Source organism: Sceloporus occidentalis, unplaced genomic scaffold (genome assembly GCF_023333645.1).
Source record: "Sceloporus occidentalis isolate IW3139 unplaced genomic scaffold, rSceOcc1.0.p SCAF_41, whole genome shotgun sequence".
Lineage (NCBI taxonomy): Eukaryota > Metazoa > Chordata > Lepidosauria > Squamata > Phrynosomatidae > Sceloporus > Sceloporus occidentalis.
In genome coordinates, this window is record NW_028317021.1 from 692,801 (window position 1) to 710,269 (window position 17,469).

At 43.0% G+C, this 17,469-nt stretch overlaps 1 protein-coding gene across 12 annotated transcripts in view; it reads left to right on the forward strand.

Moving 5' to 3' along the window:
- The first annotated feature begins 7,800 nt into the window (after nt 1–7,800).
- EP400 (E1A binding protein p400) overlaps nt 7,801–17,469 on the forward strand; it is a 161,254-nt gene continuing 151,585 nt past the window's right edge. For 10 of the 12 annotated variants that reach the window (XM_089489865.1, XM_089489873.1, XM_089489866.1 and 7 more), the window contains exons 1-3: nt 7,801–7,941; nt 9,359–10,698; nt 14,928–15,038. In XM_089489865.1, the coding sequence (XP_089345991.1) occupies nt 9,385–10,698; nt 14,928–15,038 (1,425 nt within the window). In that variant the 5' untranslated portion in view covers nt 7,801–7,941; nt 9,359–9,384. The remainder of the gene's footprint in view (nt 7,942–9,358; nt 10,699–14,927; nt 15,039–17,469) is intronic. The other 2 variants (XM_089489872.1, XM_089489876.1) reach the window with 1 other exon arrangement.

Here is a 17,469-nt window from a genome sequence, read left to right on the forward strand (position 1 = left end):
ATACATAATATGAGGAAACAGTTTAAAATTATTATACTGTACATGCATTTTGGCCTGCCAGGTCTTCCTCCGTGCTTATATATGAAATAGCATTTATCATTCCATAAGACTGGAATAAATACTTCTAATGTTTTCTGAGTATTTTTTCCTTCATCTCTGGATAATTATTGTCTAACACGTGCTGTCTTCTACGCTGCCAGCCTTATGGAATTGTAATGTCTTGCTATGTCATTTATAAGCACTGAGGAAGACCTGGTAGTTTGAAATGCATCTTTGTTATAGTGATTTTTAACCTTAGTTTACACGCTGTGTATTGGTCATATTTGTCATATAACATTTATATAAATTTTGTATTAATGTGGATTTTATTTACCTTATTCCTTTTTATCATGCATCATTCTTTTGGGGAAAGGTGGATTCCCTTGTTTCTGCTTCTCTCTCTCCACTGTTTCTCAGTTCCTTATTCCTGAACCACTTTATGCATCCCAAAGTACTAGAGAGAGGAATAACTCCCTCCAGTATGGAATTCATGCCTAAACACCCTAAAGACACCAAATCCCTTCTGATCTAGGAAGCTAAGCAGGGTCAGCCCTGGTTAGTACAGTTGTCCCTCAACATTTGTGACTTTGACACTTGTGGTTTTGATTATTCACGAGGTCAAGGCCACTGCGCACACACTCCTCCTCCTCTTCCCTCCCATGCTTTTTCCCTGGGGAAAAAGCCCAGGTGGGAGAAGCCGGGAAGGGTGCACACAACAATCCCACTCCTTTCCAGGACGGAGAGCTGCCTCTTTCCCCAAGCAGCTCTCTGCCTTGGGAAGAGGTTTGGGAAAATAAACCCCCACCCTTTTCCAAGACTGGGAGTTGCCTGGGGAAAGACAACTCTCTCACCTTAGGAAGGGGTTTGGGGAAAGCGAACCCGCACTCCTTCCTGCTGTTCCAAGGCTTGAGAGATCTTCCTGGAACTCCCTGAAGATTTGGAAGGGAAGGAGGGAGCCGCAAATACACATTACCCTGCCCTTCCAGTGCCTCAGAGAGCTGTTTGAGGCTTCGGAAGGGAGCGCACATGCGTGCACTGCTCTCACCTCTCCCCCCCCCCGCTTTCTTCATGAATTTTGACTTTCGTAGGGGTCTTGTGCCCCTAACCCACGCGAATGTCAAGAGTCAACTGGGAGACCATGAATAAATACCGGGTGCTGTAGGCTGTATTTCAGAAGAAGGAACTAGCAAAATCATTAATTCATAGGGTTGCCATAAGTCAACAGGCAATTTGAAAACACACACACCCACTCTCAGTAAAATTCAGCTAGTGTATGCACCAAAATGACACTGAGAAATGAAGCTGTTATCTGCAAGTTTAAGGGAAACCTCAGGGTTTGTTTAAATTTTAAAAAATATATAGGAAAAGAAATCTAAGGGGATAAATGCCCCTATTCTCCCCGAATGAAAAATACCCTTTGCATATTCAGAAAATTGAGAATGTGCAGTGGGTGTGAATGAAGACAACAACAAGAAAAAAGAAAATGGGTAAGTTTATATAATGGAATATTTTAGAAGAGGCCATTCTGTGCGGGACTGGTCACTGGTTCTTAAAGGGAATATAGAAGACCCTAGGTTTTTGAAAGCTTCAGTATATCTGGCATCAGATGGATTTAGCAGAATATGTGGCTACTGTCAAGGGTTCTTTACAGGTGGATGAGATCAAATTGTTGGGCAGAGCTGAACTGATTGGAGAGTTTATGCATAAACAGTCTTGAGCTTGCTTATCCTTACTCTCTGTTCTTCAAATATTAATCTGGGACTGTGCACACTGGCATCTTTGGCTGGGTTGGGGGCGGAGCCAGGGCATAGCGCCTACACGATGCATGCCCTGGCTCTACCCTCAGGCTGCCATGACAGCTTGCGGTGTCACGGCACTCCTGGCGCTGTGTCCACACAATGCAGTGTCGTATAGTCACGGCTGTCGTGCCCTTTGCAGGGTTCAGGCTCCTTTTTGTGCCCTGCAAAGGCCAGATTTGGGCCATGGCATGTGGTTGCTGCGGTCCCAATCTGGTTGTAAAAGGGTCAGCTTTGGGGCGGTCTGCACAGCCCCTTAGTCTCCTTTCAAAGTGAGGAAACAAAGGAAGCTAATGCAACACAGTGGTTCTCAAATGGTGGGGTGGAACCCCCAGGGGGGTGTGAGACTCAGAGCTCCTGATCCCTCCTCTTTCCAAACGTTTGTATGTTTTAAATTTACGCATGCATTGAGTTAAATATTGATTTTACTTAAATAAAACTGTTCCAATTAGAATAATGTTGTTTCCTTATAAAATGTTAAAATATGAATATACATGAATGTACTATGTCGAACAGGAGGGACACAAGAAGTAAAAGGGGGGGGGGGGTTCCCCAAGGATAAAATGTTTGAGTACCACTGTCCTAACAAATTTGTAATGAGTTACCTTCATTAAAAGTTTCCTCTTAGAAAATAATAGATTATTAATGACATTCAATAACAACTACAAAACTCAGGAGAGGGGATTTGTGACGAAGAAAAATAGATAAATAGGTATCTTTGTCTAGGATGATATCTCAGACCCTAGCAACCCATTATGCTAAGAGTGGATTCATAAAAGAATGCAAAAGACAGAAGGAAAAGAAAAACATAAGAAAGAGAACTAAAAAAGCACAGCATTGAGAAAAGAATCTAGAGAGTGTTGAAATTGTTAGGCAGACATTTAATTTCATGTTCTAATATGTATTTCTGGGGGGAAAATAGGAAAAAGAAAAACAGGATTAAATAAAACTCTTCATTTGTGGCAGATAAAGTGGAAAGCCTTACAGAGAGAAATGGAGCCAAGTCCCATAGATTGAAAAAGATGCTTACTTTATTAACAGACAGCCAAAATAAAGCTGCTTCGAGTCACAGTGGAGGTATGGTGTTTCAATGATGCATGCGTCCTAAGAGTCCAGAAGTCGCACCAAAGCCACGCTCCAGCCCTAAGGACTGGAGTGTGGCTTTGGTGTGGCTTCTGGACTCTTAGGACGCATGCATCATTGAAACACCATACCTCCACTGTGACTCGAAGCAGCTTTATTTTGGCTGTCTGTAACAGGCCTTAGAAACACTGGTGCTTCTAGGTTGGGGACCACAACAGAGGCAAGTCTGTGGGACAGTATTCTGCCCTTGATTCTCTTTTGGGGTTGTATGAGCTGACAAAAATGCCACCATTATAAGCAAAGAGAAAGAAGAGAAATCCATGACAAATTGGCTGGAAACTCTATCTAACCGTAACTTCAACTCTACTGCATCAAGGACACAGGTGGACAACAGGGACACAGGTAATGGGGATGAAGCAGAAAATCTTATAAGCGGTGGGCAAACTTTGTTCTTTGCTGATGTGTCTCTGTGGCTTTACCATTCTTCCCTGCTCTTTGCTGTTAAATCTTGCAGCATTGTTCCTTTCCCTCTCACCTTTCTCATTTTCCCCACATTCTATCTATCCTGCATGGACATTTATGGCCACTGAAAACAAGGAAGAGTCTTGTGGTGTCCTGAAGACTGACCACCCTAGGATGACATAAACTGTATTAGGATTATCTTCCCAGTGCGGATACAACCTAAGAGAAGGCAACTATTTCAAAGGGAAGGAGAGTGGATTGGATTCAGGGAGGTGGTATTTTAGGGAGCATGGAGAATAAGGGAAACCGTATCATTTCTGCAATTTCTTCCAAGTAAACCTGCAGCTTCTACACTGATTATTTTGCAGTGGAAATAATAATAATAATAATAATAATAACAACAACAATTCCTTAATAATAAATGGATGGGGGCTCTGACATGGAGAATAGATATAGATGTGGCTGAAATGGATGAGGAGAATGACAGGGGAATGTAGATGTGGCTGAAATAGATGAGAATGAGAGGAGAATAGATGTAGATGTGGCTGAAGTGGATGGGGACTCTAACACAGAGGACCCCGTTTGAATTTGGGATGGGAAAATAAAAGGGAGGAAGAAATGTGAAGCTGTCATTCACGTGAGGCTAGCATTCACGTGAAAGTGGAACCAGGCTCCCTTCTTAACCACAGAAGTGCAAAGGTTCAGGATGTGTCCAGACCCCCACTGAGCATGTTCAAGGGTCTCAATTCGAATCGTTGAATCCGCATGATATGCGCCAGTGTGGTAATACAATTTGCACTCACTCTGTTTTGCGTGAATCCGAATCACCTGACTTGCCTTGGATTCAATTCCCCCTCGATTTGGAAGGGCAACCAGGTGGGATAAAACATGTGCGTTATAGTGTGAATTCGCATAGCTGAACCAGGAGTCACCCCGGATCTGAGCTGCAAAAATCTCCATGTGATAAACACCAGAGAGCTCTGTTTAGAAAACTAAAATTCCCAGGATTCAAACCAGGGCAGTTAAAGCGGTCTCTGACTGCATTATTTCTGCAGTGTATTTTGGACCTTAGTCTCCTTAAGCCAAGTGTCCCCCATTCTATATCTATGCTTTTCATTTTTTGCCCTTACTTTTCTCTGTGTTGAAATTCAGTTTGTTAGCTTTGGCCCAGCTTTGTAATCTATTAAGGTCATTTTGAATTTTGATCCTGTCCTCTGGGGTGTCAGCTATTCCTCCTAATTTGGTGTCATCTGCAAATTTGATAAGTATGCCCCCAATTTTGTCCTCCAAGTCATTGATAAAGATGTTGAATGGCAATGGGCCCAGGACAGAGCCCTGTGGGACCCCACTGGTCACTTCTCTCCAGGATGAAAAGGAGCCATTGTTGAGCACCCTTTAGGTTCAAGCAGTGAACCAGTTACAAATCCATGTAACAGTTACTTTGTCTAGCCCACATTTTACAAGCTTGTTTGCAAGAATATCATGGGGAACCCTGTCAAAGGCCTTACTGAAATCAAGATATACTATATCCACAGTGTTCCCTTCATCTAACAAGCTGGTAATTTTATCAAAAAAGAGATCAGATTAGTCTGGCATTACTTGTTTTTCAGAAACCCGTTGACTTTTTGTGATTATGGCATTTCCTTCTAAATGTTCACTGATGATCCCTGGTTAGCCTGTTTGAGACTATGGAGCTATGCTTTTTACTTCTTACTACCTCATTTTCTTAAATAAACAACCTTCTTGAAACCAGAACTGAATGATTATTTCACCTGTTCATACCCTTTAGCAGCTAGAGGCCATGACTGTGTTACATCTGACAGCTAGGAGTTGAGCTATGAGTGGGTGCCCTAAGGCCAGGCTTGGCCTGCTAGTGATACAACTTTTTTTTCACCAGTTGTCCCTCTCTTACCACATTTCATGTATCGGCTACATAATCTCAGAGGGCCCTCCTGTTTTCTAGTCCTCTAAAAATCCTGAATGAGTTTATAGGAACCCCTTTTTTGTTTCTAGGAAGATTCCTTTTTGAAATTTTGATACGAAATTGGCCACTCCAACTTAGGAAGCTAGCAACAAATACTGTAAAATTTTGCGACATCTATCACAATTTCTTGATGAGATATAGCTGTCCCCATCTTTTCTGTTTGTAAAGAAGGTATTTGGAATTTTGACTTTGAACCTGTCACTTCAGCTTGGATAACAAGCAAAGAAACAGTCAGACTATGACTTGTAGCATGATGAGTTACAACTGCCACAGATGCAGACGTTTTTTTTATTATAAATGGTATGTCATAACTTTGTTTTTATCGACATGTTGGAAATGAGAGATGTAAAAAATCTGAAGCTTATTTCAGATTATTTTTTTTTTAAGTGGCAGGAAAGAATGGGTGCGATTTCAGAAAACAAAACCCTGTGAAGTATTATTTCCACATATAATTGTATTTAAATTCTCACTGAAGTCTGTTATGTACTTACAGATCTTGTATGAATAGGTGGCACATGGGTGATTCATTTTTTAAAATGTCTTTAATCCTGGGTGGTTTCTGTAACAAATGATTTAAAAGAGTGTCCAAAATTACTTTTAGCTCTGCGTATAAGGTGTATACCAAACGTAAATGAATTTCATGTTTAGATTTAGGTACTGTATCTTATTAGGTATATGCAAATAGTCCAAAGATATGAAAAAAAAAACCTGAACTCCAAAACACTTCTGATCCCAAGCATTTTGCAACAAGAATGGCTGGAGTGTTGGACATGGAAACCCATGGGGTGACCTTGGGAAAGTCACACTCTCTCAGAGGGCAACAGCAAACACCTCTGAACCAAATATTCCAAGAAAACCACATGATAGGATCACCTTAGGGTTTGCTCGACGTCAGAAACAACCTGAAGGCACAGAACAACAAACCTGCACATAAAAAGATACTATAGCCAGCCCTCCACATTTGTGGCTTTGACTTTTGTGGCTTTATTTGTGGATACTGATCAATATGTTCTCAGGAACTTCTAGGTCCTCCAGGATGAAGACAACTTCCATTGGAAGTCAACCACAGAGTTGGGCTAGAGGACCTAGTCCTAGACATTTCTAGAGAGAACACTGCTGTCGGCATTTGCAGTCCCCCAGTGCAATTCTATGGTCAACCTCTGGCAGAGGTTGACCAGAGGGCTGCACTGGAGGACCTAGAGATCCCTACAGAGGTGTTTTCTCAGGTAAAAAAATGTTGTTTTGTTTGTGGTTTTTCTGCTTTTACTGGGGTATAGTTCCCCCACCCGCAGTGAATGTAGAGGTCCTGCTGTCGCACATTGTTGTTGTTTTGTTAACTGCCCTCGAGTGGCTCTCGACCCCTGGTGACCCTGCTGAGGAGACATCTCCCAGAGCCTCTCTCCTCCATCGCTCTGCCCAACTCCTGCAAACTCGGACTCAAAGTGATCTCTTTAATAGAGTCCATCCATCTTGCATGCCTCTCTAGTCTTTCTACTTCCCTCTCCCTTTCCTAGCATGGTTGTCTTTTTCCAATGATTCATGCCTTCTCACAATGTGTCTGAAGTATGACAACCTGGGTGTTGTTGTACCTCCAGGGCGATTGCCAGCTTGATCTGCTCTAGGACCCATTTGTTTGTCCTTTTGGCTGTCTATGGCATCCTTAACACTCTTCTCCAGCACCAGATCGAGAATGAGTGGATTTTCCTCTTATCCTTCTTGTTTCACATCTATCAATGGCAATAATCCATGGCTTGTATGATTCTAACCGTTGTGCCTAGATGTATATTCTTGCATTTTAGGGTCTTCTCTCGTTCTTTCATAGCTGTCCTTCCTGTTCTCCGGAATGGCCCAAAATAAAGCTGCTTTGGGTCACTTTGGAGGTATGCTGTTTAAATGATGTATGTGTCCTAAGAGGCCAGAAGCTGCACCAAAGCTGCACTCTAGTCCTTAGGACTGGAGCATGGCTTTGGTGCAACTTCCGGACTCTTAGTACACATGCATCATTTAAACAGCATGCCTCCAAAGTGACCCAAAGCGGCTTTATTCTGGGCCATCTATGCAGGCCCTAATGAGTCTCTTCCTGATGTGGCACTAAAGGAGTTAAAGAATCCTCCAAGGCCTCTCTCCCTTTCTGGCCAGCTGACAGTAGCAGGACTATTTCGGCCTGCCTAGCGCGACCTTTCCCCGCGCATGCGCACTGCGGTGCAAAGCCCAGGCATGACCTCGTTTTGCCATCAAAACGCCACAAGGTTTGGCAAAGCTCCCTATTCACGACGAAGGAAGCAGGCTGTCCCTTTCCGGCCTCCGTAGAGGAGCAGGGGCGGCGCCTATTTTTTGGTTGCCTCTGGAGTCCCCGCCCCCTTTCCTGCCATGAATAAATAGCGGCCGCGGGAGGAAGGAGGCGGCTAAGGAGGTTCTTCCGGCGCAGAACAGAGTCTGCGCTGACGTTACTGCAGCTGCTCCGGGTCCTGGAGGCAGAAGGCGGGGCGGACAAAAGGGAAAGCGGGGCGGGAGAAGGCTGCGTAGGCCGCTTTGCACCGGCCCGGGCCCCCTCTGCCGCGTGGCCGCGCTTGCTAGGTGAGTCCGCGGCGTTTCTCTCTCGGCCGAGCGGCGGAAAGGCAGGCAGGCAGGCAAGCGGGCGGGGCTTGTTTCGCTTGGGGCCGGGAGGGAAGGGAAGGGAAGGGAGCCCTGTTTGGGGAGCTGCGAAGACAGCGGCCTGGACGGCTGGGGGCAGAGGCTTCTCTCGAGGGGCAATAGCCCCTCTGCCCCGCTTTTCCATGGCAGAGCTCAGGGGAGGCTCCAGGGCTCTCCTCCCCGCTTTGGCCTTCCAACGGTTTTCAGAGGCGGGCCGGCTTCGGAGAGCGAGCGGATGCCCAGCAGGAGATGCCTGGCTCCAAAAGCCCGGAGGCTGGCAGCCCTGTCGCCTGATGCCGCCTTTTGCTTGTTGGAGAGTTGCAGCCTTTCTTATTTCGCCAGGTTTTGAAACAGACTCCAGCAGGCAAAGTGGTCCTCCTCCTCTGCTTCCCTACATTTAATTATCGCCCAATCTTCAATGCTGCCAGGGTTTTTTATTTGTGTCTTTAGGTTCTTCAAAGCATTGCTATAAAACATAACTGAGTACACACTTTCCTCTTCTTTGAGCCTTACAACAACCCCGTGAGGCTGGTCCAGAGGAGAGAGGTTTGGTGGAGCATTGCCTGGTGCGCTTCGTGGACCAATGGGGTGATTGGAACTCTGGCAGAGGCCCAGCGTCAGGTTGTGGTTTGGGGTGTTGGGTTGGGACTCTGGAGGTCAGAGTTGGACTCCCCATTGGTCCATGAAACCCAGTGGCTGGCCTTGGCCAAGCAAGTCCCATGCGCTCAGCCCCAGGGGAAGGCAATGGCAAACCTGCTCTGGACAAATCTTGCCAAGAAAACCCCAGGAGAAGACGCACAACAACAACCCCTTGAACTGCCCCCCAAAGGGGCAGGCAGGAAAAGGGCCGCTTTTGTTAGCCATAGGGACAGGCAGGTTCCTGCTCCCAGCTGTTTGCAGTTTCTAAATGCAGGGGCTCAACAGACCACCCCTTTGGAGTGGCCTGCAACTGCCCCTTTTTTCACCGCATCAGAGCTGCAGCTGAGCTGAAAGCCCCAATCTGGCCTTTCCAAGGCAAAAAAAGAAGCCGTAAATAGTGACTCCTTTTTGCGCCATGGAAAGGGCACCTTAGCCACCACGGCAGCGGCTTTTTGGCACAGCACCTGTAAACACTGTTCTCAAGACTTGGCGTGACGCCGCCCACTGTCTGGTCAGCCTGGGGGTGGAGTCAGGGCGGCTGGCATGTGGTCGCCATGCCCTCGTTCTGCCGCAGTGTTTAGTGCCAGTCTGTTGAGGCTGCTAGTTGAGAGTTCAAGGGAGAAGAGAGGCAAGTTTAACCAATCTTAAGAGAAGGCAAGAATTTGTCACTAAATGCTAGAAAGTTGTTTCCCCTAAAGGAACTTTATGAACTCTTTTTTAGATTTGGGGACATTAAAAAAGGTGAGAATGCACCATGGCAATGGTCCTCCAAGTGCTCAACGCCAGCTGCAAAGATCCCGCTCCTTCACTGGCAGTGAGAGTGAAGATCAGCAGGCAAATCTTCCACAGTCCCCAGCACCTTCATTTGCTCCTTCTGCAAGCCCATCTGCACCACAGTCTCCTGGCTACCAAATCCAGCAGTTTATCATGAGCAGAAGCCCCGTAGCTGGGCAGAATGTGAACATTACTTTGCAAAATGTTGGATCAGTTGCTACAGGAAACCAGCAGATTACGCTTACTCCATTGCCAATCCCTAGTCCAACATCCCCAAGTTTCCAGTTCAGCCCTCAGCAAAGAAGGTTTGAGCATGGATCACCATCCTACATACAGGTTACTTCACCCTTGGCACCACAGGTTCAATCTCAAAGTCCCACGCAGCCTAGCCCTGTGCCAGTACAGTCCATATCGAATGTTCGGGCAAGTGCTTCAGGGCCTGGCTTGGGGATGTGTAGCCAGAGCCCAACGCGAGGCTTTGTTGACGCAAGTGTGCTTGTGCGACAAATCAGCTTGAGCCCTAATAGTGGACACTTTGTGTATCAAGAAGGTTCTAGCATTGCCCAGATTTCTCAGGGCACCACAGCTCAGGTTCAGCTTTCATCTTCTGGAGTATCTGGTACGGGTAGAGAACGCAGGCTGTCGCAGCCCCATTCACAAACTGGCGGCACCATCCACCATCTTGGACCACAGAGCCCTGTAGCTAGCGGAGCCAATATCCAACCTTTGTCTAGTCCTGGTCACATTGCAACAAATAACCTGCCACCACAAATCAGCAATATTATCCAAGGCATGCAGCAGCAGCAGCAGGTGCTCCAAGGGCAGCAACTGAGCAGACCTCTAGGATATGATAGGACTTCTGGTGGGCTAATAGCTGGGGTTGGAGGCACTTCTGCTTTTGGAATGACATCACCACCACCACCACCTACAAGTCCTTCTCGAGCTAGTGTAACACAAGGGCTGACCAGCCTTCCTCTTCCTCCATCAGTCTGTGCTGTGGTAAAAAAACAAAAGAAACTCGAGGAGATTCCCCCGGCCACTCAAGAAGCTGCTCAGATGAGAAAACAGTGTTTGGAGCACCATCTCAAGCAAATGGAGATTTTGAAAGATGTTTTCAAAGAGTATTTGATCGAGCTATTTTTCTTGCAACACCTTCAAGGAAATATGATGGATTTCTTAGCTTTTAAGAAGAAGCATTGTGTGCCATTGCAAACGTATCTTCGGCAAAATGACTTGGATCTGGAAGAGGAAGAGGAAGAGGAGCAGTCTGAAGTTATCAATGATGAGGTAAGAGAGCTTTCTGTTTCAATAATTCAGTCTTTCTAAGGTTGTGAATGTATTTAACTTGTACTGCTGCAGTCTTAAGCATATTTACTTGGAAGTAACTCCAGCTGAAATCAGTTTGAGGAATAAACATGGTTAGCACTGATCTGGCAGGTAATGTAACAGCTGAAGTCTTCGTTAGAGCATGATCCCAATGTGACCAATAGACATAATAATCTTGTCATTTTCGACTGGAGAAATCTCGTATTGTCATACGTGGGCAGGCAGTGTGGGTGGTCGGTAGGATTGATCAATATGATGCGAGTAAAAGTTGTGTTCTTGCTTGAACATGAAGCTTAGTTAGTGACTCAGGGTCAGTAGCCACCTTCCAGGTAACCTGCTTTGCTGACTGTTTGTGATGAAATGAAAAAAAATGTCTGTGGGAAGGGATGGGAAGGTCCTTATGGATGGTGCTTTCAGCTTGTTAGAGGAGGGTTAGATTCAAATATGGCATGGATGTAAAGCAATTCTGCATAGGATTACAATTTAAAATAGTGATAATGATTTAAAAAAACCTGCATTTGGGAATTGCATGAAGATTTTCTTTCCATTGCAGCCAAATTGTGTGTTGTTTTAAGAGGAAAGTAGAAGTTGTAGATCACTCTTGCATTCTAACTAGTCAGGTTCATAGAAAAACTTCAGACTCGAATATAAACTTGCACAGTACGCTTGCTGAATCTCAGTTGATATGACCAACTTAACTGTCTGCTAAAAAGAAAGCTCAGCTACATGATCTGTAGTTACTTTTATGTTTGTTTAATTAGACCTAAACCCCGTACTGATATACTGTATATACTCATGTATAAGTCTAGAAATTTTAGTCAAAAAATTGACTCCAAAAGCCTAGGTTGACTTATCCATGGGTACTATACTTTAACTCTTATTTAAAAGGGAACCATCCCCTGCTGAAAGGCAAGAATGCAATATGTCCTGGAAGCACTGACCTCTCTCTACTCTCTCTTCCATACAGCCTTTAGTGTGAGCCAAAACAGTTATGCCTGCCATAATTTTGTAGCTTCTTTGTCATTGTTTTCCTTTGCTTCATTATTTAGATCCTTTGTTGCATGTCCCCAAGTTTTACCCTTGACTTATCCACGGGTCATGGCAAAATCCATAATTTTGCCCCCCAAACCTGCCCTCGACTTATAGTTGAGTATATATGGTAATAGCCAATTTAAGGTAGTCTTAACAATTTATGGGACGTGCAGTTGTTGACTTGCAAGACATCTTTCCCTGAAAAGCATATGTTCCTTTGCAAGATGCGTACATTTGCATTGATGTTTCCAGTTAAACATTGTAGGTATGTTGACGCTTCATATATCTATATGAGCTCCTTAATGACATTTGTTAATAATCTAATGGCCTAATGGTTTCCGTCCAAGTGATGATGGTGGCTGTGTGGCCCAACAGAACTATAATCATTCACTTAGATGAGGAGATTCCTTATTTATTTATTTATGGTATTTATACCCTGCGCTTCAGCCCTAATGGCTATCAGAGCAGCTTACAATTATTATTTTTAATTAGACAGTTCCCTGCCCTCAGGCTTACAATCTAAAAGACACGACACAAAAGGAGAAGGGAATGGTGAGGGGGAGAGGGGATGAGGTCCAATGGTTATTCTCTCCCTCGGAGGCCTGGACCAAGGCAGATGGACTGGAGGGAGGGCTCTTCTTCTTCAGGCTAGCTCTGGTGGAGCTGGGCCTGCCTGTTCACTCCCTCACAGGCTGAAGGATGACAGTTTTGATGGAGGGAGGGCTCTCTTTCTTCAGGCTAGCCCAGGTGGAGCTGGGCCTGCCTGTTCACTCCCTCACAGGCTGAAGGATGACAGTTTTGATGGAGGGAGGGTTCTCTTTCTTCAGGCTAGCCCTGGTGGAGCTGGGCCTGCCTGGTCACTCCCTCACAGGCTGAAGGATGACAGTTTTGATGGAGGGAGGGCTCTCTTTCTTCAGGCTAGCCCTGGTGGAGCTGGGCCTGCCTGTTCACTCCCTCACAGGCCAAAAAAGGATGACAGCTATCATGGAGGGAGGGCTCTCTTTCTTCAAGCTAGCCCTGGTGGAGCTGGGCTTGCCTGTTCATTCCCTCACAGGCCGAAGGATGACAGGATTCCTTAGACAGGACTGGTTGATTTATCTCATAACTATTAATCTGGGTTTAAATTTGTATCCCAGGAGATAAAGTTGATTTAGGGACAAAGGACATTGGCAACAACCAGTATGAGTAAGATTGGGTTTTAAAATTTACAGTAAATTGGATTTTCTCTTATTTAAATCATGTTTCATTTTTTCTTAAAATAATAGTTAGAAATAGCCTGAGTGAAATACATTATGAATACCTCTATATTTAGTGACTATGGTTGCATCTGCACTGCAGAAATAATCCAGTTTGACACCATTGGCTCAATGTTATGGAATTCTGGAAATTTTAGTTTTGTGAGACATTTAGCCTTATCTATGAGTGAGAGCTCTGGTGCCATAACAAATTACAGTTCCCAGAATTCCATAGCATTGCACCATGCCAGTTAAAGTGGTGTAAAACTGGGTTACTTCTGCAGCCTTAGAGTTTGACCTATTCTGCAGGTAGTGTGCATCAAATGTGCATCAACCTTGCTTTTCTTTAAGTGCAAAGAAAGAGGAGGTCAGTGAATACAGACTTTGGGGAGCTGGAGTAGATCTGAAAAGGGAGAGGAGAAATAAATGCAAGAAATACTTCTTTTGATGAATTGCAAATTAATCTGAAAATAATTCAAGAAAATTGCTTAGTATGTACCCATCTTCTAATGAAACTTTCGTTGCTGAATACATATTAAGCTATATTCAACAGAAAAAAACCACATTAACAAAGCGTACCTCTACTAAAAATGATGATTAAATAAAGTCTTTCTCACTGTTTTTTACACTGTGATTTAAATAATTAAAATGGAGTCCTTCAGAGAAGCAATTTACATCATGATTTAAACAAATTTGATGAAAATCATATCAACTGTGCTAAATGGCATTAAATGTCTTAATTATGTGTAGGCACCTTGTTTAAAAAATTGTTATTGAGAAAGTCCTCTTGAAATCAATTATGGGGTTAACAAAGGATTTTAGGATAATCTGAATAGATAAGATGGCACATAAAAAATGTGTAAATGTTGTGGTCTGAAATTTAATCAACTGCACTAATAAAAACCTAAAAATAAAATCTTTAAATATTACATTGCTCTGTTCTAAAGGATTTCTTAACTTTTGCCTAAATGGCATTTTCCTCCCAGTTAAAAATAAGTTATATTTCTTTCCCCAAATAGCATTTTTAAAAGTTATATTTCCTGTTTCTTGTGCAATTTAAACAGATACTGGATATTTTCGCTTAAATTGATAACAGAATTCACCCACAATTTTGCAAGTATTTCTTTTTGGTACAGTGATCTTTCTTAAATTAGATGACAGGATATAGGGCTTTTTTGTTCTGTGGCATTAGCTAAGCTACAGAATTCAGAGCTTTTAAACATTTTAATACTGAGTTGAGAAATCATGTTTTTTCTTGTTAAACACATTGATTAAGGTGCACTTAGGGAAAGAAAGGCTTGTACAAAACCAGGACAAGAAACTTCTGTGGGTTCTGTCCCTTCCTCCCTTTCTTTCGAAAAGGCACTTTGGGAGAAATGTCTTTTATTTGTACTTTGTGGTCTTCCTGTCTTATTCCCTGCCCTCAGCCTTCTTCATCACCTTCTGCTAAAGCAATGCTTTTCATCCCTTGCCTGGGAGGGCTGATCACTATAAGAATGGCGGTGCGGGTGGGGGAGAGAATGGAGGCTATGCTCATTGCTTAATAAATGTTGGGGCTCTTCTGAGTGTGAATTGTCTGTCATGCTAAATTTTTTTTTTGTCTGTTAGAAAGCCAAGATCTTGAAATCTAACCCATATTGCCGAGACAAAATTTCAGTGTAGAGTTTTCTGGGCACGAGGCAATGGTAATCGCAACTAGTCTGTCCCTTGCTCAGTTTTGCTGTTTTCCGACAAAGCAGAACTTGATTGAAGAACTGTGGATTCAAGTTGAATCGCACGGCTTTACCTTTTGTTATAATCCCCTCTTCAGTGAGGAACCATAAATCCAATGCCGCATGGGGTGTGTTGATCAGTTTTTTAAAAATAGAAAGCAAAAGAAAATGATTTCCCTTCTTTGTTTTTCCCCAAAATATCTTCTCTCAGGTAAAGGTTGTGACAGGAAAGGATGGGCAGACTGGTACTCCTGTTGCTATAGCAACCCAGCTTCCTCCAAATGTTTCTGCTGCTTTTTCATCTCAGCAGCAACCATTTCAGGTACTTTTTCAATGGTTCTAAACTTGTAGTTTCATCCCAGATGATTGCTATTATTCTCGTTCAGATTTGATATTTGAAAGCGGAATCTGTATTTCCCCAAGAGCCCATACCTTCTCATCTTAAAACAGAAATGATTGAAACATTTAAAATTTTCAGATGCATGAATGTTTATGGAGCATTGAGGAAGCTATCCCCCCCCCCCCCCCTTTGCTTGTCTCAAAGTTGCTGGCTTATTTCATTAACCTTTTGGCTTTTAATGTGTTCCACTTTGGTTTGCTTGTCTTTTGGTTCCCTTGTGCATTCTGCAATAGTAACAGTTTGGGTTTCTCTCTGCCTCTGGCAGTATGATTGGATTACTTCTAAAACCCCTTTCTCTTTTATTCATCTCCAGTTTTGAAGAGTTTTTGAATGCAAATTAAAAATATAGTAGAGTTCCAGATTAACTTTTTCTCTTTCCAATGACATTCAAGCTTTTTCATTTTAGAATTGCATAATGAAATAATGTATGGTTTTCTTATCAGCTATATACAATACAGAACTTCAGAATTGCTGGAACAAGTTGTGATTTTCTTGAAACAGCCCTACAGATTATACATCATATTGGAAGTATAATGAAAAACCATGATTTGTCTTTACATTTGTCTTACACATTCATCCTTTACCTCTCCTTTTGTGCATGAGAAGAGATCGTCAGCTTCTATTTTAATTTATGAGCTAAACATAGTCCTTCAGTTTCAGAGAACTGTGGATTCTTCTTACTCAAGGTTGGGTAACTATAGCAGGTCCAGTTACTAATTTCTTGTACTTGCAACCCTCCAGAGGTTACAAGAACTACCAAACAAACAAACAAACAAACAAAAAATACCAACAATAAAACAAGCCTGGAAGTGGCTGAATGTTCATTTCTGATTTTGGAAAAAAATGTATTAGAGAGTGAAGGAAGGCTTTATAGTCTGTTTAAAGTGTGAATCACTCACTGCTTCTGCCTTTTTTCCAGGAGGCAATATTCTACCCCTTTCACAGTATAAGGGTGTTCCAAGGGCTGAAAACAAAGCTACATGTGGTCCAGGCAGCACATTGCAATTCCTGTTCTAGCTGGTTACTTTAATTGTCATTTGTTTATAAATTGAACTGGGTTTGGAAGCTCACCACAGTTCAAGCAAATTATATTTTCTGAGTTGGAAGTAATGGGTCTTTGGTTAGTGTAAAAGCAGAAGATTTGATCTCATGTATGAAGTGGGAGAGTGGGGGTGAGTGCACATGCTTTAGGCTTATGCGAAATCATTATAGTAATAACAAGACATGATTTTCTTACTGGGCCTAAATCAGACCATTATGATTGCTTTGGATGCCTCTGTGTGTAAAAGTCAATTCATAAGATGTTATGCATAAATAGAATGGAAAATGAGTCTTTCGTTTTAGTTAATTAGTGTTATTAGCATTGGTGGATGTAGGGCAGTGATGGTGAACCTTTTAGGGGCCGAGTGCCCAAACTGCAACCCAAAACCCACTTATTTATTGCAAAGTGCCATGTCCCAGTGGCTTTCTAATAACAAACTCTGTGCTGGGGCGACGGCACATGTGCCCACAGAGAGGGCTCTGAGTGCCACCCCTGGCACGTGTGCCATAGGTTCGCCATCACTGATGTAGGGCATTTAACCATTGTCCTGGTGTCACAGTGGCTAAATGCCAGTACTACAGCCATTCCCAGCCACAAGGTTGTGAGTTAGATCCCAGGAACCCCAGGGTCCACTCAGCCTTGCATCCTTCTGCAGGTCGCTAAAATAAGTGCCCAGCTTCGTAGGGGCAATTAGCTTATATTGTAAACTGCTTAGGGAGTGTTTAAGTGCACTGATTAGCAGTATAGAAATGTACTTGCTATTGCTATTATGGTATTAAACCACCTTGCTAATTTTGTTATACTGTTTTTAACCATAATCATCATATGTGATGTTTTTAGGAAATACTCGTGTATGATGTACTGTATAGTTTCAAAGATCCAAGTAACCTATTTATAAGAACATGTAATTTAAGGATGTTTTCCCCCTTCACCTCACATTTTACAGTGTTCGTTATTTTGTCTTTCAAACCAAAGTCATTTTTTAAAAATGTGTGAAAGCTGATCGTTTCAAGAACACAGTAGAGAGGTACTTGATCTGATCAACATCAAAATTTATATACTGCCTTCTTTTTCAAAATTCAAGGGGCTACAATAATAATAATAAGACAAGACCCCGGCCCAAGCCTCCCTCCCAACTATAAAATTAAACAGTAAAAGATGGTTAAAAAGTACATAACAATACATCAAAATTTTAAAAAAACCACAAATAAGAAAAATAATAAAAGGAGGGGATTCAGTTGGTTCTGGACATTATCAATCGGGGAAGTCCTGCCGGAAGAGAAAGGTTTTTGTCGGCTTTTTGAAAGCCTC